The sequence below is a fragment of the Rousettus aegyptiacus genome, unplaced genomic scaffold, assembly GCF_014176215.1.
Source record: "Rousettus aegyptiacus isolate mRouAeg1 unplaced genomic scaffold, mRouAeg1.p scaffold_m13_p_1, whole genome shotgun sequence".
In the NCBI taxonomy this organism is placed as follows: Eukaryota; Metazoa; Chordata; class Mammalia; order Chiroptera; family Pteropodidae; genus Rousettus; species Rousettus aegyptiacus.
This window is the reverse complement of record NW_023416284.1, coordinates 9,510,009-9,533,333: the sequence shown is the minus strand read 5'-3', so window position 1 is coordinate 9,533,333 and position 23,325 is coordinate 9,510,009. Positions and strand designations below refer to the sequence as shown.

The 23,325-nt window shown below is 47.6% G+C and overlaps 1 protein-coding gene across 2 annotated transcripts; it reads right to left on the bottom strand.

The window, feature by feature from the left end:
• Positions 1–269: 269 nt before the first annotated feature.
• SZRD1 (SUZ RNA binding domain containing 1) lies at positions 270–23,029 on the bottom strand. Of its 2 annotated transcripts, none has more exons than XM_016128328.2 (4): positions 22,938–23,029; positions 6,687–6,736; positions 4,658–4,912; positions 270–3,408 (listed from the first exon to the last, which is right to left on the bottom strand). In XM_016128328.2, exons 1-4 carry the CDS (start codon positions 22,986–22,988, stop codon positions 3,306–3,308), a joined length of 459 nt encoding a protein of 152 aa, XP_015983814.1. In that variant the 5' UTR covers positions 22,989–23,029; the 3' UTR covers positions 270–3,305. The 2 variants fall into 2 exon arrangements, with proteins under 2 accessions (XP_015983814.1, XP_015983815.1); XM_016128329.2 differs by having other exon boundaries at positions 4,658–4,909; positions 22,938–23,026.
• Between the last annotated feature and the right edge of the window lie 296 nt (positions 23,030–23,325).

Below are 23,325 nucleotides of genomic sequence, written 5' to 3'. Positions count from 1 at the left end.
AAGACCCTGACCCTGAGTAGGCGCAGACTCCAGAGGGCAGGAGGGGCCGCAGACAGGCTCTCACCGACAGCTCCATGTCCCGGAGGTCCCCTTCCCCTGGAGTCTAAAGGTGTGGGTCCTTGCCCCGCAACCTTCACACCACCCCCAGCCTACATGTCTAACAGCGAGTGAGCCCCTTCCTGGGGCTAAGCAGAGGTAGCTGCCCAGTGGTTACACAAGCGTCACAGCAAGAGGTTAGGAGGCCAGGAACTGAAATGAGGACAAGGCTCTGACAAGTTTAAAACATGTATTTAAAATACAATTTATAAAATGCTTAATCTGCCGACTCAGGAGCCCGCGGTGCGGGGTGGGGTGGGTTGGGCAGCTGCCCGCTAGACCAGCAGAGCAGGACTGCAGGGGTGCGGCCCCCCTCCCATGCCCTTCTGTTCAGACACCCAAAGGGCCCATGTGCACCCTTGGGATCACATGGCCAGAAAACAGGACCCCAGAGGTTTCTAGAGTCTCTGCTTACCAGGGAGGCTGGGGCAGCCCTGCCAGCCCATCCCTGAGCAGAGCACCCCCAGATGGGGCAGAGCAGGGCATGGCTGGGCTGGACAGGGCAGGGCGGGGCAGTGGGTTCTGGAAGGGGCTGATGGTAGCAGATAGGGTGTTACCTCCTGCCTGCAGGTGGGGAGCACCCTGATTGAGTGGGCTGAGAAGGGTTGGTCACCAGGCCCGGACCCCCAGCTCCTTTGGTTATAGGCTGACATCAGAGTAGTGGCTCATGGGAAGCGGTTAGCTGGAAGGTCTGAGGCCTGGCTCATGGGGTCAGGGGGGAGCTGGGGGAAGAGGACAGTACCATGAAGGCAGATAAAGGGGCAGCAGCCTTAGGTTTCTGCCCCCCTCCCCATCCCCCTGGGGTTTTCCAAGCCAAAGCCTGCAGCTTACTTAAAAAAAAAAAAAAAAAAAAAAAAAAGAAGTTTTAAAAAAGCACTTAAGGAAAGTTACAGACAACTACCAAAAAAAAAAAAAATCAACAAAAAAACCACACACACAAAATCCAAACCGTTCTCCCATCTCCCCTCCCGCCTCCCCCCAACACAAGTTTCCTGTTTCCATTTCTTTCTTTTAAAAATTTTGCCTGCCACCTCTCCATCTGGGAAGCCAAGGGTCTGACTGCTGGTGGAGGGCGACAGGCACACAGTGGGCAGAGCCCGTCTTTGGCCAGAGGGAGGTGGGAGCACCAGTCCCGACTACATCCTCGATCCACAGACACGCATCAGCCAGCCTTCCCCCTGGCTCCCATCCTGGGAAAGGGGCAAGAACAGGTGGTCCCAATGGCTGAACAAGCAGCACTTCGGCCTTCCCACCTGGCCTGCCTCTGTACCCATCTCCGACTGAAAGGACAGTCTCACCTTGGGCAAGAAACCGCTATCACATGAGGGATGGACACTATACATTCAGAAGGAGAAAACTTGGTCAGGGCAGTGGAACTACAAAGACAGCAGCCAGCCCTCTCCCTCGCCCACTCCTGGAGGTAATTCCTGGTCAGAACAGTCTGTGGGCACAACTCAGCACCCGGTGGGCTCTGACTGAAGCTTTGTTCCAGCTCTGCTCAGGGACAATTTCCTGGCTTCATACGGTTATGAGGCTGTGTGACGGCCTCGTTGCTGATTCAACTAGCAGCTGCCCTCCTTCCAAGGGGACGATGTAGTGGGACGCGGCCTGCTGTGCCTGGCCTACATTCCCAAAGGGCAAGGCCGAGAGCCAAGTGCACCAAAGGCGGAGCGAGCCTGCGAACCTAGCTAGCCACCTTGGGCACCACAAGCTGCCCTAATCACAAAGCGTCACACCAACCACTCCAAAACTCATCCACCGAGTGGGGAGGCTGTCTGGCTGGCTGAGGGATAAGGCGCAGTGCAACGGAGACCTGGAAGCCTGAGAGGAGCCAGACTGTACACGCACAGAGCTCTGGGCGGCTGCCTCTTAGCCTCTTCCCTCTCATGGAGCCAAAGCACATCTCTAGGCTCCAGGGACAGAGGGGAAATTGCCTTCGTTCCAGGTCCTCGCTCTGGAAAAGGGTGAAGGGTAGCCTAGGTCTGTGGGGAACCAGTCTGTCATCATAAATCTTTGCAATGCACAGCCTGTCCTTTCCCAAATGTCTTCAGAATGGTCTGCTCCCAAGGTAGCGATTTCACAAAGGAAATGTACCAGCTATAGTCACCAAGCTGACGCAAACAACAAAGACGGGACTCCACAGATACCTGTGACCACACTAGGCAGGAAGCTGAGTCCTGGAGCCAGGCTCTTTCCTGGTTTTCCTTGTGCTGACAGCAAATACTGAGCAAGTCTTGCATCTTTTACTTCCAAGCTCAGGAGTGCGGTCTCACTCCCTGCTCTCTTCCAGAAGAAGCAAGCCCGGCTGGTAGGGAACCACCCTGAGGGCATGGGAAGGGGAAGCTGTTCACTTTCCCTATCTCCCAAAATACTAGAGGTGGGGTTGGCACCCTCCCCAAGCTCTCTGAGCCTGTAGAACTAGCCCAGTCTCCAGGTAGGGCCATGATGCCCTGGGACTTAGCTGGGGGAGAGGGAGGTATAGGCATGGGTGCTCATCTGTCCTAGGGGCTACGGAGCCCTGCCCCTTTTCTGGGCGGCAGTAGGAATACAGAAGCTAAGCTCACCAAAATCCTATTGGTTAATGTTTCTAGTGAATTTCCCAGAAACATTTTTAAGTAGACTACCAAACTACCCTTTCTCAATTAAAAATTCATTAAACTGCTAAAACCCCTCCCATGCACTTTTTCTTGCAAATCAGGTATTTGTATAAACAAACAAAAATAGGAAGAGAAAAAAAAGAAAAGATATTTTCAAATGGAACTTGCTTTTAAGTGATGAAGACATGCACTTGGGCGTGGGTAGACAGGAGTTCTCATTTGTGTTTTGAAATCCCAAATTAATGAGCATGATAAACTGTTATTGCTGGCACTGGCTTTACCCCAAGTGGCCAAGTGGCACTGTCTGACTCTCTACGCTGAGTCCTTGGTGGGTCCCCCCAACCCTTCCCTAACCCCCCCCACCCTTTCCCTTTCCATTGACTTGGGACAGCCCTTGTAGATGTGCCAATCACAGTGGGAGGGGGGGAAGGGGGAAGGTCACAGTGCATGGGGTTCAAGGTCACAGTGGGCAGAGCGAAGGGGATCACAGTGCAAGTAAATCAGGTCGTTCCCTCTGCTCAAGTCCAGCTGTCTGCCACGGCAGTGCGACCCGTGGCGGACGACCCAGGAGGCGGTAACGGCAGCAGCGGCAGCATCCTTTCTCGCCCGCATTTATCTGCGCTGTTTGAAGCCTTGTGACCCATCAGGACCCAAAGGCTGTCGGATCACATTATTGGGCTGCCTGCTGTCTTCGGGTTGGGAGATCCTGGTTGGCCTGAAGGAAAGAAAATCAGAGGGAAGCCTGAAAAAGGATATAAAAGAGGTCCTCAAATCTTAAAAGCAACTACTCCTGAGGCTGGGACAGAAGCCAAAGTGGCTATCAGCCAACTCTAGTTCCTTGCACCTGCTTCTCTGGCAAGCAGATGCAGGACACCCCCAGGCTGGGAGGCCCAGGCACGGGGTGCGCAGATGGCCCATGTCCACCATGTCCACCTCTAGCGAGAACCTGCAGAGCTCTTCTCCCAGTCTGTCTCACTGTCACTCATCTGGAGGCAGGGGGAGTGCTCAAGGGCCCACGCTGTCCAGTGGCAATGACCATGCACAGCACACCCTCTACAGAACCATGTGGCACAGACTCTCCAGGGTGTCGGGCCCAGGTAAAGACCCATAACCCACAGTCCTGGCTCCTGCCGTCGTCCTGCTTCTCTCCAAGTCACGTGTTAATCGTTGACTCACATTACTGTGGAAGACTAAAAGGAAATGGACTTTTTCTCCTCTGCCAAGAGAAAGCTGGGAGAGACAACGGAAGCCTACCAAGACAGTGAAGGGACAGAAGGAAGGCACATTCGTTAGTTCTTCAACTGCCAGGATACCGAGCTCAGAGGCCTCTCAAAGTTAGAAAGAGGCCGTCTGAACAAATATTGCTTTACCAGGAGATGACAAACTTAAATACAACCTCTAGAGCAGCAGAGATGAAAATACCAGAAATTTAAAAAAATTTAGAAAATTCACAACAACGTCACAGTGGGCTATTATGAGACCCAAAAGATAACATCTATGCATTGAACTGGGCATTTTCCATTGAGCCAGGCGGGGTTCCCAGAACCCTATCTATGCTCATTTAACTGCGCAACAACTTGATGAGACAGGTATTATCCTTATCTCATTTTTCAGAGAGGTTGAGCGGCTCTCAGTTAAATAGATTTAAAGTGGCAGTGGTGGGTTCCAGCTCCAGCAGGTTTTGACTCAAAGTCCACGCCCTGAACCTCTATGCCACACTGCCCCCTGGTGCCTGCACAGGCGGTGCCCAGCAAAGCATGACCTCCAAGCTTTTGGAGCAGTCCATGAGCCAGTGCAGTAAAATGACCTGGCTCCACAAGGCTAGGGTTGGCAGCTGGAGCTGCAACGATTCCAGCCAGCTTCTCGCCGCTCTACATGCAGCCAGGCTCCACTCTCTCCCTCTCCCCGCCCATTCGGGTGGCCTGGTGGGGTGGTGGCTGGTCAGCCCTGCCAGCTACACTCACCTGTCGAGGATGGGTTTCTCTTGCTCCTCCTCGGGGCTGGCACTGCCCAGGATCCGCTTCCGGGCCTCGGCGTACTCTGCTTCGCGCTGTGCTAGGGACTTGACTGGAAGGGCTGGCCTGCTGGTGGAGTTGGGGCTGCTGACCACACCGTTGCTGGTGGGCCTCTTGAGGATGCGGATCTGTGGGGGGGGCCCCGTGGGAAGGCTATCGTCCTGAATCACAATGGGCACTTTGGGAGGAGATTTGGATTTCCTGCTGACAAAGAGCAAACACAGCTTCACAAGTCCTACTCTTGACTGCAGAGGCCCCATCCACGTCCCACACCCAGCCCTCATCACCCTCCTCCTCCAGCCCTCCTATTTCTTTCTATTCATCATTCTCTGGTTTCTGACCAGACATCAACATTCTCACTCCTCAAGAAGGAAGGGTTTCTCAAAAGAGCAACCTTGCCATAAGCTCACACAGTCCACAGGTCTGCTCCCCAGACCTAGCCCCAGGCAAAGGGGGCTGGAACACCAACTCGTTTTCTGGGACTTCTATCAGCATGTTCGTCACAGTTACATCAACCACTATTTGGCCCCTGTGGCAAAACATTTCATGCCCAGAATCCACTGACTGCTTTAAGATCTCAGCTTCCCTGCACAGACCAGAGTGTAACAGGCTGGTGTGGTGGGAGCCCCTTAATTTGGGGGTCAGCAAAGTGTTTCCTCCCAGGAAGGCCTTCCACCACGTGTGCTCAAACCAGTCAAACGCTCACCAAGGAGCCCACACCGCCATCCCTGCCTGGCACCCAGACAGGATCACCACACTGCCTCAGCCTTCTGGTGAGTGACCTGTGCCTCCCAGAGATAAGCTACACCGAACACCTGGATCACCTCTTCAGAAGAGCTTCTGAGCAGAGCCACCTCCCTCACCAGGACTCTCTGGTATGCTGGACGCGGCGGGGCTGGGGTGAAGGACGATCCTAGAAACAGTGCTTGGCAGTGCTCAAAGGAGAAGCATTGTCCAAGGCTGGTGGATGTGCACATCAGGCGATGTGTCCACAAGGAGAGGTGGAAAACAACATAGGAAGGAAAAGAAACAAAAGCCACAGGAGAAAAGGGATCCAGGAAGGAACGGCCACCCCTCAACGAACACGAAGGCCCTCCCCAGAGCAGTCAACTAGCTTCTCTTCAGAACCAAACCGCCGCAGGGGCCTGTTTCCAGAGCCTTGGTTGTCAGGAGAGGCAGAGACCGTCAGGGGAAACAGAACAAGTCCTGGGCAGGACAGGGATGGCACGGCAAGGGGACTGTAACCAGGCGTTAGTGTAGCTGCTCGGACGAGACCGACAAGAAGCCAGCAATCTGATCAGAGGCGGGGAGCCAGGAAAGCTATTGGGGGGGGGGGGATACCTCCGCGGTACCTGGGGGATGTCTGTATGGTCCGTTAGGCAAGTCCAGAGAGGTCCTTCCCTCCTCCCCCTGCCACCTGTCCCTGCGGGAGGCCGACAGGTCACCAAAGCCCAAAGACAGACGGCTGAAGTCAACATTCACCTGCTTTGGAAACCCACTTCCACTGCTGTGTGGGTAGGGAACGAAGCCATTCTTAAAAGTCTAAGGATTTCTGAGAATCTTTTCTTCCAGGATACCCCTACAATGCCCTAAGCCACCAAGTCACGTAGGGCCCAGAGGAATCATCTGTCCAACCTCCTTATGTCACAGAGAAAGAAACTGATGTCCAGAGGGGGAAACAACTTGCCCCAAACCTCGGAGTAACCGGGAGCAGAGCCAGGCGGAAAACCCAAATCCCTGACTCATCACCTCCCCACTTTCCATCAAACCACCTTACACAGGGTGCCCACCGAGGAGGGAGGCAGGTGCAACACTCCTGCCTCACTCCCAAAACCTCAAGCCACCACGTCTTTGGGGGAACGGTTCACTGCCCAGGAGCCTGACCTGCTAACCCTAACAGCCAGCTGGAGAATACCACTGACTGCCCAGCTCTCAAATGGCAGAGAGCATGAGCCCTCAGACCAGACAGCAGCCTTACCTCTCCTTTTGTGTGATCTTCAGTTTTTTTTCCAACCGTCTGTCTATTTCCTAGAGGAAAAAAATGTATATAAAAAGTGGAAAAAAATCTCTCTCAAATAAAACCTTACGCCTTTATTTTCAGAGCTGAGGGCAGTGTCCACTCTGGCCAGGGACATAGCTGTCCTTTAGGGTAACGGATACGGACCTCCCTTTACTAGACTCTAGGGTTTGGGGACCTGACTCCCTGCGGGTCATCTCCCTCCATCCCCATGGCCGCAGCGATAGTTCTCGGCCTCATCATTAAGCTGGGGTCTTTGCATAGCCTCCAACTGGTCTCCTGGCCTCTAATCTGTCCTTCGCAGGGCCACTCAAATCAACTTTCTGAACACAAATCTGATTGTGTCACTTCCCTACCTAAAATGCTTCAAAGACTTGCCCCATCGAGTCCAAGCTCCTACACACGCCTCACCCGTGTATCTTCCTTTATCTTCTGTTCCTGTTTTACACCAGAGCAAAACCGAGCTCTTCCTAACCCCTAGACCCCAGAGTGCCGCTCCACCTGTCTGCAATGTGCGCCCCCTTGCAAACGCCCCTTTATTTTGCAAGACCCAGCTTGGCTGTCCGCCTCTCCTTTGTGAAGTCTTCTCTGATCCCATACAGGTATCCTGCTCCTGAGATAAGCTCTCTTATGTTCCTTCATGATCACACATATCACATATTTTATAATCTATTTTTTTTTACTGTCACGGATTTGAACTCTGTGGTTAGCACCTAGCAAAAGGCCTAGAACAAAACAGAAGCCTAAAGCCTGTGAAACTGGATGGCAGTCTGAGCCCTCAGCACCAGGAGCTCCATGAAACCTCCACACACTCACGCACAAGTGTCCATACCCTGGAAGGGGGGGAGCTGTACACAGAGCACAGACCACATGTCCAAGCTCCTTGGCTGTCCTACTGCTTTTTCTTATAAAACATCCCACTCAACGGCTCTCAGTGAGGGCAAGACCATCTAGCTATTGGAGCAGAAATAAATTTTATGCAAAATTATGCATTTCTCTGGAGAGAAGATCTGTAATGGTGGTGATTTTGTCCACCAGGAGACGTCTGGCAATATCCAGACATACTTTTGGTTATTACTACTAGAGGGGAGGTGCTACTGGAATCTAGTGTGTAGAGGCCAGGGATGCTGCTAAAATCCTACAATGCACAGAACAGCCCCCACAGCAAAGAGTTATCTGGCACCAATGTCAATAGTGCTAAGGTTGAGAAGCCCTGACTTAGAAGATACATGGGATTTTCAAAGGAGTCTATTACTTGCAAAATGTTAAGAATCACTGTCTTAGTACAAAATCTTTGAAATTTGCTGAGATCCACCTCAGGGCACAGTGAGTAGCAGTTTTCACAAATGCTCCGTGTGTCCTGAAAATGACTCTGACAGTGACAGGTGCAGTCTGAGCTGGTTAACTATATTGCTCAAATCTTCTAAATTTTTGTTGATTTGTTTCATCTACTGACTATGGAAAAAATCAACAATTACTCTTTCTAGTAAATTAAACAGTTTATCATTATGAAGTGATATTCTTTGCCTTTCAATCATTTAATAATAAAGCCATCCCGTTTTGGGGGGAGTCAGCTTTCCCTGCAACGTGTTTATCTTTTAATTTTCATCTTTCCAACGTCCTTATTTTTGTCTATAAACAATCTGAAGCTAGACTTAAATTCAGTCTGACAGTGACACTCATTCTGACTGGTGCTAAATTGTTTTTAAATTTTTTTGTTTTTATGAAAGACCCAAAATACATTTAGGCAGGCACAACAGACTGTATTCTGAGGAACACATGAACTCTCTGGCTAGGAAACCTCTAAAATGAAAACCTCTCACTCAAGTTTGGAGCACAAGTTGGCACCCAATGACTGTTTAATGACCAAATGGCAAAGGGGCACTGAGGCAGAGAGGGTGACCTAGATGTGTTCTGTGAACTGACAGACGGACACGCAAAGAAAATCTATGCCCATGGCACAGTCCGTGTTGGAAGTGTAGTCCTTCTAGTTTACCTTTATTTATTTATTTATTTATTTATTTATTTATTTATTTATTTATTTATTTTATTACTAGTGTCATTGCCTGAGTAAATACTATGTCTCTTGTTATGACTATAAAGAGTAATGACTATTACTTTTTATGGGCTCATCAAGGCTTTCCACACACAAAAAAATATGGTTTTAAAGTTTCACACGTTTTGCTCCAATCTGAAAATGAGATTGCCTATTTGAGTTCCTCCCTCATAAATGCAAAGTTTACCTACCACCTGGGGGATTTAGATGCCTTTAAGCAAGGTCAAAACCAAATGCCTCCACAGGCCAGGCGAGTAACCAAACTCCATAGGCAGGGAGCACAGCGGGGGAGTGAGGGGCTACCAGGCGCCAAAGAGCACTAGCCCTGTTATTTTAGGAGAAACTTTAATTCAAGATTTTTATGGGAAAGCTATAAAATGTTCAACTTCATTACATGAACGCTTGCTTTCATAGCACCGTGAGGACCCATTAAGATATATAGGCAAATGGGCCCAAACTCCTAAGAATCCAAGTCATTCGATTTTTTTAAATTGTGGTAAAATACACATTACATTAGCTGAATTTGAGGGGTCTCATCCAGCTTTTCTCTCAGGAGAGCAAACTGCTTCCTTCTTTCTCTAGGGCCTCAGGGAAGACAGGGGGTCTGCCCAGGCCCAGCAGATGGAGCCCAGCTGGAATAAAACCTTCAAGAGGGCATATTGGCCGTGCCTGAGTACATGTGCTCTGGCCCCAAACTAGAACATGACCAGCATACTTGACATCTAATATAAAACTGCTAGCTTTAAAAATAATGCCTTACACCAGTATAATGCATTGCGGCTATCAATACACGTTCCCAAACACTCATTTTCTGCTCACACGAACCTCATTTGATAGACAAAGTAGCTTTTAGCCTTCTCTGTCAGATGAGGGTAATATCGTTCAGGGAAGTTAAGGACTTACCCAAGGTCACAAATTAGTACCTCATAGAGGCAGCCCTAGACCTAAAACATTTGGAGACCCTACCCCATGCTGCCGCTCGCAATTGCTCAAATCCTTGGAATTGCTGATAAAGCATTAGATATTGATCTGCTCTTCCTCATCCTTCCACATTGCTTCCTGGCACTCCAAAAACTAACAATCACACTCCCATCCTAACTCCCAACTCCACACTCTATCACATCACATCAGGCAGGACAGCTTATCTGAGCTGAGGAGGAACTCTTCCATCAGATGACAGAATGGGATAGAAATCCAACAGCTCTGGTGGAAAGCTAATCCGGGCTATGCCGCATGGCCCCTGGACACCAGCCTGCTCAGAGCCATCCAAGCAGGAGAGGGAGTGTTCTGCCAGCAGCTTAAGAAGGTACCGCATCTGCTCTGGATTCTGTCCACATATCATGAGTCAGTCCATTCTCTCCTTGGACAAGGCCTTGCAATCAATCTGCTCTGAAAAGCTGGACCAAGATGAAACTCTCCTACAGGGCACACTACAAGGAGAATACTCATCTTCTCCAGAGATGCGATAGCCCAGTAGAATTAAACAGGCCTCAGACAACATGTTGTGTGAGAAAGTACCTAGATGTAGGTCCCAAGAAGGAATCTTACCACCGAAGGACACCTTCTCTTTTTGGGCAGAGGGCTCTGCCCAAGGTTGAGGCTCCTGTGTTAGAAATACAAGCTCCATGGCCAGTGAAAGAAACCCATAAGCTCATCATTCTGACTCCACTCTGAGGGTCACAGGGCATAAGCATATCATAAGCAAGGTGCTAAGAAAGTTCGATTTCCTATGGCTTCTCCTGGAAAGCCTCTTTATTTTTTGTCAAGGAGCACTGAGCAGAAGCTAGAAGACGATGCTGCGTTAAGTGGGGTGGCCACCTCTCTGGGTCAAAAGATCTGTTGTTATCAAACACACGTATCACTTGCCCTTTGGGGTTACGCCTCTACAAAAATAAAGCGCATGCTTCTTGGTCTGAAAGAAGAAGTGAAACCAGAAAGAAAGAGTGGAGGCAGGACATCACAAAGAACCACAGTGGGGAGCAAGGTGGATCTGGACAGGCTGGTCCCTCCCGGGAGGTAAAGGAGAGGCCATGGTCACAGGTGAATGAAATCAGACACAGACATCTGCAAATTCAACTCAGTTGGGGAAGACACACAGCTTCACTGGCTGCTGATGCCCTTAACTTTGCAGTGATGATGCCTGTGTAACACAACCACAATCTGCAAAAGGAACAAAGGAGGCAAAGAGGATAGGAATGTATCTCCAAAGGCAGGCAGAGTACAATGACAGATCATTCCTGCGACATTAAGAGGCGGGACAAGGAAGGAAAAAAGGTGAGAAGGGGAGGAGAGGAAGAAACGCAAAGGAGAAAAATAGGCCTCGCCGCAAAGCACAGCAAGGTCAGCACCATCACAGCTGTATTGTCAAGACTGGAATGGTCAAGAAACAGTCTTTCTCAGTTCACCCAGGGGTGACGAAGCCCTGGGGGACCTATTCAAACCAGCTGAACTCACTAGAGACCGAGTGCAAAACCCAAATCCACCCCTGATACACTTCAAGGGTAGGAGTGGGTCTCTCTTCCTGGTGCCTGACCTGCTGCCGCCCGCTCCCCAGGCCCTCCCCTCTGATGCCAAAGGACCGAACTGTCCTGCTCCACCACTGCATCCCTCTCTCTGATAACCAGAATCCTCTGGTCGCCGATGCAACTAACAAACTCCTAAGAATCCAAGTCGTCTTGTAGTAAATGGAGCTTTACAGGGCACCCTTGGTTCCCAGCTGAGTTAAGAAATAATCTCTGTCAGCAGCAGTTACTATGCAACTTTTCTCAGATAATTTGCCCCTCTTTGCCAGATTGTATGTCAAAAGATGTCATTTTCTGATTTTTCTCTCAAATTCAAGGACTGACAACTGGTCTCGTGTCTTCTGTGAGCCACTATGTCCCACAGACTCATCTGGTCTTGTCTCGCTGTCCCAAACTGGGGAGCACACACCCACGAGCAGACACTGGGCGGGAGGGAATCTGAAAAGGGCAGGAATTTTGAGAGAACAACAAGGATATCTTTCAGAACCAGAGCCTAACAGGTCCTGATGGTCATAATGCCACCATTTTGGAAAAAAGAGAAGACCCGTGAAGGAGCAGAGCTCCACTACAGTAGGCAGCGCGGATGCCAGTCCCGATCTCTTTAAGACTCGGGCAGGACTTCAGCACCCATTCTCTTGACTACAGGGTCACCTGTGTCAGACAGGGTCTCCTGGGCACCTATGTCTCCTCTACCATGCATCTGGATGGGATTCTGGCTCCACCTGAGAGGACTTCGATTTCATTGAGGAATGAAGCAAAAGAGTTCACAGAACCAGCAAAATCTGGTCTAAAACAATCATATAAAAAGGTCTCTGTAATTTTAAATAAAGTGTATCACTGGCTACTTTCGAGTCCAGATGCCCGGTCTATAGAGACTTTTCCAAACGACCTTCATATGGATCGGTTTAATTCTACGTTTCATCCCCGCCTTGTTTCTCTGACGGTGACGTGGCGGTGTCCTGCCGCGGTAGAGCTGACCATCGCCACTGCTCCCGTTTATTCCATCCACCCCCCTGGCTGATGCCAGAGAAGGGAGCACCCAAAGTCATATCACTCCAGGTTTGATTCTGTAGCGATGCTCCAAGACCACTGTCAGGTTCAAAAGAGTAACTCAACTCCTGAGCAAACATGACTGTATAAGTCAAAAGAAGCAGAATTCGGAAGTTGGGAACAAAAGAGATATACACAGGCACACCCAGGCCATTAATTCATCAGTTGCCTTTTTAATATAGACGCAAATGAGTCTGTTTGAAGGTTCCATTGCCCACAAAACATTCCTCCTTCCTCTGTTACTCCCACAGTAAGGAAAAACATTCTGCTTTAAGTGGACTACTGTAGGGCACAGGATATAGTTCTAAAATTCTCTAAGGAAGTGAATGCTTTGTTAATGTGTCTCAAGGTCATTTTCCTCTTCCTCCACCATGGCAAAAAAAGTTGGAGACAAGTGTTTATGGAAAACCTACTATATATTAAGTAGCAGAACTGCCAGATGCTGGACACCCAGAGGTAGGGCAATCCTTGCTGATGGGGAGAGCCCAGCCAGGTGGGAGAAGACAGATAAACCAATCCGAGTTGCTATATTAGTTGTATGAACAGTATTTTTGGAAGGGAAAGGGAGGGAGCAATCCTACTATGGCAAGTCAGGAAAAGCTGCAGGAATTTGAAGGACAAGAGTTTCAAGGTGAAGAGAAGACAAGGGCATTAAGAAAGTTGAGGAGAAAGAAGATTAAAATAGAGTGAAAGAAGAAGAAAAAAGAAAAGGAACTCAAAATAAATACTTCCTAAACTAAGAGATTCCAATCTAGAAAGGAATCTTACCATGAACCCATCACTGTTTTAAACTAGGTCTGGAAAACCATCTGAGATTACTTTAGTTGCTGTCAGCAATGATCTTTATTGGCACCGATACTACACATGGGGGTAAGCAAATAAAAGAACACAAGGAAGTAAACTATTCACGTCCAGACACTGAGATTCCAAATGATCCCTAAGTGTCCAGAACAACTGAGAGCAGACACAGAGCAATTATTTCATTTTTATTTCGTCAAATAAAAATATTACGGAAAAAGTCATCTATTGTCACCATCACCATCATGCCATAAGATGAAAGACGTTTAATTTCAAAACAAAACAAAATAAAACAAAAACCAAACTACTACTAAAAAAGCTGCTGCAGAAAATTAACTGTAATTCCTATGGCCGGCAAGATAAGAAGTTCAAGAAATCAGAGGTCCCAGAAATCCATGAAGGGCTTTGGGGTGGTATGCTGTAAAGACAAAACAATTCTTGTTTGTAAGGGAAAACCACTGCCTGCTCTTTCCCAAGTTCATTTCAGCTTTCAGGATCTCTCTGCACCTGCCCAAGAAGAGGAACCCTTGGGCTCACACTCCAGCTATGCCTCCCAGTACAGCGGCGACCACCATGTGTGGCTGGTGAGCACTTGACACGTGGTCAGTCCAAACTGAGATGTGCTGTAAGCGCCAAATGCACAGATTTCCCAGACTTACTATACAAAGCGTGTAAAATAGTTCATTAACATATCTTCGATATTGACTACATGTTGACTTGATACTATTTTGGATATATAGGGTTAAATTAAAAATATTAAAATTAATTTCACCTTTTTTTATACTTTTTAAACACGGCTTCTAGAAAATTTTAAATTAGACATATGGCTCGCATGGTACTTCTGTTGGACAACACTGCTTCGTACCTAACTTTAGATGAACAGAGGTATACCTGCTGTACATTTAACCTTTCAGCAACCGAGTACCTTAAGGACCCAAGGGACATGTTTTACTGATGTGCAAAACCTACTGAGAAGTCCTAGTTGTCATGTTGGCATAACAGCAACTAGTTAACCAACAACAGCAGCAACCCGGTGCCGAGTGTCTGGCTCAGACGCTGCTGAGAAACATTCGCCACCTCACTTCAATGCGGCTATCTGAGCCCCACCATCCCACTGAAACTGTTCCTGTCAAAGTCACCAATGACCTTCACTGCCACCAAATTCAATGTTAAATTCCAAATCTTCATTCCATTCGATCTCTCGGCAGCATCTGACATTGCTCAATGCTGCTCCTTTAAAGCATTTTCTTTACTTGGCCTGCCAGACACTACTCTCTTGGTCTCCTTTTACCTCTTTGTTGCTCCTTCTCAGCCTCCATATTTGACTTCTCCTGTAACAGGATAGGGTCCTCTCTTCCTCTCCCAATCTTTTGCAGTTGGAATGTTTGCACCGCTCCTCTTCTGTAGCTATGTTAGCTTATTAAGTGGTCGCATCTAGTTCCACAGCTTTACAAACATCACTATACAACTGCCAACTCGACATTCCCCGTTGGATTTCAAAGGTACCTCAACTTAGCATGGTCAAAACAAAATTCTTGATTGCATCCACTCACCCAAGCCTGCTCCTCCCACATTCCCTCCACACACCCCATCTCAGCAACTCCCCTCTTCTAGCAGCTCAGGCCAAAGCCTTTAGAGTCCATCACGATGCCTCTTTCACATCCCACGTCAGCTGATCTTATTGGTTCTGCTTTCAAAACGGATCCTGAATTTTCTCAACGATTCTGCTGCTGTGACCCCCCCCCCCGGTCCAAATGACCAACATCCATCGAATGGACAGTTACAACAGCATCCTAACCAGTCAGTCTCTGTACTTCCACTCTTGTCCCCACAGTTTATTTTACACACACATAGCAGCCAGAATGATCCTTTTAAAAATCAAGTTAGCCTCTACCCAACACCCTCGCATGGCTTGCTATTTCGAGGTGATAACCACCATGGCCTACTAATCTCCCTGCTACCTCTGACCTCATCTCTTACTATTTCCCCTTCACCCACTCCTTCACACAGGCCCCTTTTGTTTCTCATATAAAACAAGCATGCTCCGGCCTCAGGGCCTTTGCACCTCTGCCTGGAATGCACTTCTACCAGCTTCTGCACAGCTTGCTCTCTCACTTCCTTCAGGTCCCTCTGCCTATCTTTATTTGCCAGGTCCTCTCAGATTTTTGTTTTGTTTTGTTCTATAAAATGGCACCCCTGCCAGTCACTTTCTATGCCCGCAAACTGTTTTATTTTTCTTCACTGTGTGTGTATAAAACATTATTTATTGTTTGTTGTCCATCTTTCTCCACTAGAAAGTAAGCTTTGTGGAGTCAGAATGTGAACTAGGTCTAAGTCTGAAGGTAGGGACACTATCCATATTCAAAACAAAAGCTAAGGCTGCCTTAGGCTTTCTTGGCAGTGGTGGTAGCAGCAGCTTCTTCAAGCACCTGCCACAGGTATGTGAAAGGAAGGCACTGTGTCCTCCCTTTACCACCTCTAATCCTCACCACACCTTTGAGATGTATGCTCAGAGGTTAAGTGACTTGCCTAAGGGCACTTAACCCCCAACCTCAAAAGGAGAAAGCATAAGATTCAGGAACGTGCTGGTGGGTGGCCGCAGGAACTTATAAGGTAGGATAAAGGCTGCCAGGTAACACCAACCTGCTTGCATGGCTTGGGTTCCTAAGGAAGGACTATAGCAGCAACAGACCACAAGGAGCTGAATTCCAAAGTCCAGAGCTTAAATCTATGAAGAAGTACACACAAGGAAATAACTCTTCAGCAGAGAACAAATGTAGCAATTTATATATATTTCAGGCTGGAGGACCTCAGAAACTCTGTAACTACCATCTTGAGACAATGTATTTGTTCTGCTTTGAGCAATCCTTCAAAGGGTCTCCCCATTAGGGAGGAAGTCCATACAGCCCTTTACCTTAAAGGAGAGAACAGGCAGGGTAGGGGGTGGTAATAAACCCTATCCTGTTAACTCTTAGAGGAAACAGCATATTAGTCCTCGGGGAGCAAAAAAGAGAGCCCTCAGCCCAGTGGTCCCCAAACTTTGGCACCAGAGACTGGTGCTCCCATGAAAAGCTAATAATGCCTGTTGATCGGAAGTGGAGCTGAGGTGGTGATGCTAGCCCTGGGGAGCGGCTACAAGTACAGATGAAGCCTCACTGGCTAGCCGGCTGCTCACCTCCTGCTGTGCAGCCCGGTTCCTGTACTGATCTGCGGCCTGGGGCTTGGGGACCCCTGCTTGGGCCAGTTTTAGGAACTTCGCATGCTAACTGGACAGAGGCCACCGTGTCAGTGGCTGGAGAACAGGGAACAATGTTCCTTATACTCAGGGCAACAATCCTCTCTGCTCCAACATGTGCCTTTGGGTGACACTTTACTTAACTCTCACCACTAGGCTATGCAGATTCATCCAATTTTACAAATGAGGAAAATGAAGCTGAGAGGAAGGTAGACAGTGATCAGTCAAAAAGTCAGACCCGGCACTTAAAATTGAGCCTAGTCTTCTGACTTTTATTGCTATGGATGGAGAAAGTGGGTCACAGACTGGCAGAGGTGATTTATCTATTCTTGCTACCTTTTGTAATGAAGACAGGAAGACTCCTCTCCCAAAGGAAATATTAGGCACACAGACTTCGGGGATGGAACAAAGTCACTGCACCTTCTCCTCACTACCGGATTTATTCAAATACCCAAGGGCGTGGTCATCGAAGGCACTAGGCAGGGGAGCAAACAATGCCTCCAGGGCCGAGGCACTAAAATAAATGGTTAAAACAAGAAGGGACGAACACAATAGGTAGCAGACAGGAGGGGGGCTGCAGAGGAAAGGACAGCAACCAAGATCCAGGGCGAACGGATTCGAATTCGATATTTAAAAAACAATGTGTATTCCCCCAAACTCTTTAGGCCTAACACCCGAGGGCTGCCAGTCTACAACTACAGACGTAGAGATACTAAAATAGTACTTGTTAAATCTTCTCAAGAGATCGGAGCAAAACTGATCTCATCTCTTCTCACTAGCCAATTGTTTCAACCAGCATCTCACTTGCGGTAACTGTTCTCGCATTGTCCTTTGGCTCTTGCGTTCAAGTTTCTTAGACATTAAATTTATCGGTTCATCATCTAGGTAACAGAAGCAGGGAGTCAATCTCAGGAGAAACAAAAAAACAATACTTCAAAGGAACTAGCAACTAAGCATACTAAAGCGCTTAACTAGTTAATTATCTGCTGAAACGCAAAAGTAAACAAACTGCCCAAAAAGGTCCCTAAGAGTGAAGCCAACAGCCAGGGCTGGGATAGGCCATGTGATCTCCTCTCCCTGACACTTGAAATAGTAGTATCTAACTCCTCACTAGGTCACTGAGACTGAACAGAATAAAGAATGAAAAAATGCACTCCACCTGGCCTGTAGTGCGCCCTCAAGATGCTATCTAAAAACAGGGCCTGTTAGATTGGGGAGCTTGTAGGCTTAAAGGCATTGTCTATTCACCAGTGAGACTTGCAACTTGGTGGCAGAAACAAGTGACAGCTGGAGGGGCACATAAGCTTCTCTAAAAGGCCAGTGCATGTGGAATTTAGCTCTCAGGGTATATGAAGAGTGGTGACAGTCCTGACCTTTCCAGAGTCAAGTCATAATTGTCCTGAACAATCTCATATGAGGATCATGACCCTGAAGAATGCAATTTTAACTGCACGTATTTATTATTCCTTTTAGAAAGGAATGACTGCTATTTCCTGTGTTCATTTTTTAAGGGAAAAAGTTCTGGGTGTAAGGATGACCTGTGAGGGGCATTTTGAAATGTCTTACCCTCAGGGATAAGATTCTTTACATACATACAGACCCCTGTGGGGATCTGTTGCTAATTGTGGCAATTAGCAACATTGGCAGTGGTTGGTTTTAACTATCTTCCCATCAACATCCTGCACAGAATTAGATGGTAAAGAGAAGTATACTTGGCAGAAGCTAGCAGAGTTAAAAACACTTGGGAAGAGAAATCTCTATGATTACTATTTTTAAAAAACCATTTCATTCTGTATTTTGGCCACAGATATAAGTAGCTAAACTCAATTTTCTCCTAGGAAACCAACAAGTCAGTAGTTGTCCTGACAGGAAAAATTTTCTATTCCTGTGGGGAAAGTGCACAGGAAAGCACACACTACATCTTGTGAAGGCTAGCTACCTGCTATAGCCAGAAACTGAAGTTAACTGTGTGGCGGCCCCACCGTACTAGAGGTGGAAACTGGAAAGGAAGGGCTGGCCCCAAGAATACGTTTGAGTCATCAAACCGAAAAAACAGTACCTTTTCTCTTGCACGATTTTACCAAAAGCTTTAGAACGATATACTAAGTTCTCTATTACAGAAGGAAACGCTAGAAGGCCTGCAATTGCCTAAATTTCCAGCCCCCCCACCCCCCCGCAACCATGGCAGCTCTCCTGAACAGCCAGACCAGGCTGGGAACCGACCCCCCATGTAGCCTCAATAAAAAGAGCTGAGAGGTTACCAGTGAAAGGCTCATTATCCTCCTTTCTTTGAAACCACAGTGAAACAGATCTTTTTCCAGAGTCCAGGGACGGACTGCTTACCACAATCATGTCTAAACCGGCCAAGTGCTTTAGAGAAAGCCCCCTCTGAGGACATCACATTCCTGAGCACTCGATTTTCCCAAAGAACCAGGAATCGCTTAGAAGTGGGTCTTTCAGGCACGGTATACCTGGACTTGGACTTTCTTATACTACAAATTTTAAATGTCTTCTTTACTTTACAGACACATGGATCGTCACCAGGTAGCCCTGAAATAACTTATTTGCCCACTACCCAAAACCAATGTACGCATTCCATAATGACAGCTGTTACAGGTAGTGCGGAAAGCCTCAGAGTAAGGTGGTAGCTATGGTTCAGAGAGAATGGCCTCTTCCCTAAAGAAAGAGAAGTAAATCAAAGTTTTTATCTCTTAAATTAAAATCTATGTCACTACTCTGCTTGGGGGGGGGGGGCGGTGGGGGAAAGCCTTCAAAGCTCTCCTCTGCTTTCAGGAGCAAGTCCAAGCTCCCAGAACCAAGCACAACAAGGCCCTTCCCGATCTGGCCCCTGCATACCTCTCTGGCCTCATCTCTTTCCACTCAGCCCTGCCAACCCCCTGCCCTCCAGCCAGGAGGAACTACGTAGCTCTCCCAATGCTAGACTCTCTTCTTTGACTGCCTCCCTACCTATGTGCATTGGTCTTACACTCTACCTGCCCCTCCCAGGCTTACTACTGCTTAATTCAACTGGTCCTTTGAATCTTAATTTAGGCATCACCTTTTCTGCAAGACTGACTCCAGCTATGGTAGTCGGTCTATGTCTCTTAAAAAAAAAAAAAAAAAAAAAAGTACTGCTTTACCTGTTAGACTCCTCCACTGGACTGTGCCCAGTGCCTGGCATACAGCAGGTATTCAATGTTTACTATGCCTCCCTACAGGTTTACATACTACCCAGCACTGCTGATGGGGTAATGGTGAGATGACTGGGACATAAATTTGAATTCTTAGTCCAGAAGTCTAGTCATCCTTTACCTTAAGATGTATTTTCTTCCAATTGTTACATGTTTTGTCCTTGCAAAAAAGAATAAAAGGCAACCAATGCCAGAAAATTAGAGATTACTAATGCTTTATAATAACTGCCAGTCCAATTTCATTTATATACCATCTGCCTTCCCCTAGGACTGGGTTAGTTCACTACCAACAAGATGGACTAGGCTCTATATATGTTTAAACAACAAATGACTATAAAGCTTCAAACCACCAGAAAAAGAGTGAACTGTTAATCTGACCTTAGGGGGAACACAAAGATATCTTCCAATTACAAAATGCTCTATTTGTCCTTTGAGATGTGCTTAAGACAAATGACACAATTTAGAGTTTGAATCAACATTAACTCAATTTTACATTTTTGTTTCTCCCCAAGGCAGTATATTTTTAAAGAAGCATTTCCTTGGTGAAATGTTAAATTTCTTAAATTATCCTTTGATTGGAGATGTAACTCCTAGGGAGGAAACAGGTAAAGGAAAAATTTTCTCTTAGATAAGCATTCGCCATACTAACTAAAAGCCAAAAGCTGCCTATTTATAGAATATATGAGGTGTTTCTCAAAGTCAGTCTTCCCAGAATGATGCAATAGGGCTGTATTGAGTAGTCAGAAGATACACAGGAAACAATGACCTCAGATGTACTGACATATAAGAGGGAAATTCTAGCACGTCAAAAATTTTTTGTGGTGGAGGACAGAGATCACCAAAAGCCTATTATTTTCATGGATTAGAAATGCCTCTGAATTACATAAAGTTTGAATGTTCACTTTAGCAACAGTCAACCCCCATTTGTTAGTCCTCTTGCCACCCAGGATTTTTTTTTTTTTTTGCAAGGTGGGGGGGTAATAACTTAATGCTTATTACCATAGATCAGTTGGGAGGCAGGGTAACCTGAAGCTAAGACTTAAATATGCAACTGGCTACATCTGAAAGACATGTACAGTCAGTTGGTTTCTCAGTGATGTGGACACAGTGCTTCATCCCCTACCTGGCTCCCTTCCTTCAAAAGTGCACATTTACAAGATCCTTTGCAAAGTGTGAAAAGGGAATCATATTTAAGAATCATATTCAAATACAAGCCCAAGGTAAATATACTAAAAATGAAAGTTAATGCCAAACTCCCAAGTCTTGCACAAGTCCATAGGTAGGAAGGCAAGAAAACGCTAGAGAATGAACCCAGCTTCCCCACTTACTATCTGAGTAAACTTAAGCAAGGCATGCTACTCCCAAAACTCAGCTTTCTTCTTTATAAAAGGATAATGCCTCTCAAAGTTTCAATTAAATAAAAGATGTATAAGGGAACTTGCATTTTGGTAGTTACTGCTCATTATGTCAATTAGGCAAGGTTTGGGTTCCATCTATGTACCTGGAACTTTTAAAAGAATAGTAGAATACTGCACGAGGATCAGAAAAATCAAAGTTAAACTTTACATTTCTGGGTTTATTCAGCTTTAAAATGCAGTAGTGGGCTAGATGATCTCTAAGCAACTTACTCATTCTGAAAAACTAAAGTAATCCTCAATTTCTGAATCCTGTGTTCATATTTGTTTTCATTTTTTTACTTCTTTAACATGAGAAACTCATGTCCCTTTGAAATAGGTGAGGAAAAATAAAGAAAGGCCAAGATGCTTGAGAAATTTATCATTTGAGTCACATCCAAAATGTAGACCAAGCTTTTTTGCAGGGGTGTCTGAATGAATCACTCGTGCAAGTGGTAGGCAACAGACGCCTCTACCGGAAATTTTGCATTCTCTGGCACAAAGTCACTGCTAAGCACACTCTCCGCCAAGCACACTCACCGCCTCGCACACAGCAGACACTCAAAAGTATGTCTGTTGACTGAATAAATACCAAGATGACACCTGTTGCTCCCTATAAAATATTTCAATTGTTCTCAAGACAAAATCCAGGAAAGATGATCCACACGTAACAACTGTACTAAATACCTTCTGAGCAAATTAATCCTTCGAATTCTCAATCATGCTATGTGGAAAAACAAACACCGTGAGAGAAGTGCTGAACTGCCAGAAAAAAAACTCTGAAGTCAGTTTCAACATTCCTGGAGAGATACACCCACTGCTGCGAGGATCAACGTTTTGGCCTCTTCCAGAGGTGACAAGCACCCCGCAAAGGCGCTTGGGGATGAAATCCCAGTACCTGTTCTACCCTTGTACAAGCATTCGGCTCTCCCCGCTCTCTATTCCCAACAATTAAACCTTTAAGGTGGCTGTCACTTGAGCCAGCAACTGAACAGACACAAACATGGGGAGGCCAAAAAGACATCTCCCATTTTCACAAGGGTCACCATAGAACCACCAACTCTGAAAAGACCAAATTAACCACGAACCTCATAGAATTGGCCGTTCCGGCTTGGAATAAACTATTTTCTTACAGCTTCTAAAGGCAAATAAAAACTCCAAAAGCAAGTCGAACGGTCCGTTTCCCCCAGCTCTCCCAGGAATGCGTCTACTTTATACCGTATATCGCACCCCTCCCCCCTCGACCCCAGCGAGCAAACTCCGAGACCCTCCGGGATCAGATCGTTGGGTGGGTCCCAGGAGAAAAAAGCTGCCCGCTGGGCTTACGGTTGTTCTGGCAGGGTCCCCAGGAGACCCGCCTGCAACGGGATCTCAGAGTAAAACTGTAAGAGAAAAAACCCCAGACTCGCCCACCGTGGCGGATGGCGCAAAGCGGTGGGAGATTTTAGTCGAGAGTTGAAGGGCCCAAGACAATTCGATTTCCCTTACTGCCCCTCTCCGGAGCCGGAGCACGGCACCCAGGTCCGCGCAACAACCCCCTAAACTCCCCTCGTCCCCCGACACACACACACGGCGTGCCGCTCGCTCCTCATTAGAGCACACGAACTTTAAAATGGTGCCTCGGACAGCGGGGGTCGGACGAGAAAGGAAGGGTTCAAGAGCCCCGGGGCGAGCGAGTGGACGCGGGGGCCAAGAAAAGAGGCCTTGGGTGGCGAGTGGGGCGACCCGGGTGACGCGCATGTCGTGGGGTGGGGAGAAGCGCACCGGGCAAAGGTGGAAGGAGAAATGGAACGCGGCCCCTTTAAGAGGCCTTCACAGCGCCCAGGGACTGGGGGCCTCTCCACCACCCCAGGCCCGGCGTGTGGGGCCTTTCCTTGGGGAGAACTATCCCCAGACCCGCTCCCCGGAGGCTTCGCTCACGCCAGGTCCCGCCCGGCCCTGCCCCAGGGCGGCGGCTCCTCCTTACCCCGCTGTCTGCCGCCTCCTCCCAGCTCTCAGCGACCTCCTCATCTTCCATCTTACTCCCCGCTTCCCTCCTCCCCAACCCCCTCCCTGCGCCTGCGCCCTGATACGCGCCTCCGTCGCGGGCGCCGGCACGCAAGGCTTTACTCAATGGACCCCGCCCCCTGCCAAGCCCGGAAGAGGCTCCAGGCCAGGGCCCTAGATCGTCGAGGAAGCCATCTTGGAAGAGGGCAGAGAAGTTAAAGCTGCCATTTTCCTTAATGCCATCGTGTACTCTCACGCTGAATGAAGTCCAAATGAACCATCGTCTTAAGTGTGGGAAATGTGTCCTTTGAAACCATCTTTTCTAAAGGCAGGCAATTAATGGGAAAATTTTTTTTTAAGTAAGTCGT

Coding starts and splice junctions, on each gene's coding strand:
- SZRD1 (XM_016128328.2), bottom strand. CDS start 22,988: ATGGAAGATGAGGAGGTCGCTGAGAGCTGGGAGGAGGCGGCAGACAGC. Junction 4,913..6,686: donor AAGATCACACAAAAGGAGAG/GTAAGGCTGCTG, acceptor GCTCTTTGTCAG/CAGGAAATCCAAATCTCCTC. Junction 3,409..4,657: donor GAGAAACCCATCCTCGACAG/GTGAGTGTAGCT, acceptor TCTTTCCTTCAG/GCCAACCAGGATCTCCCAAC.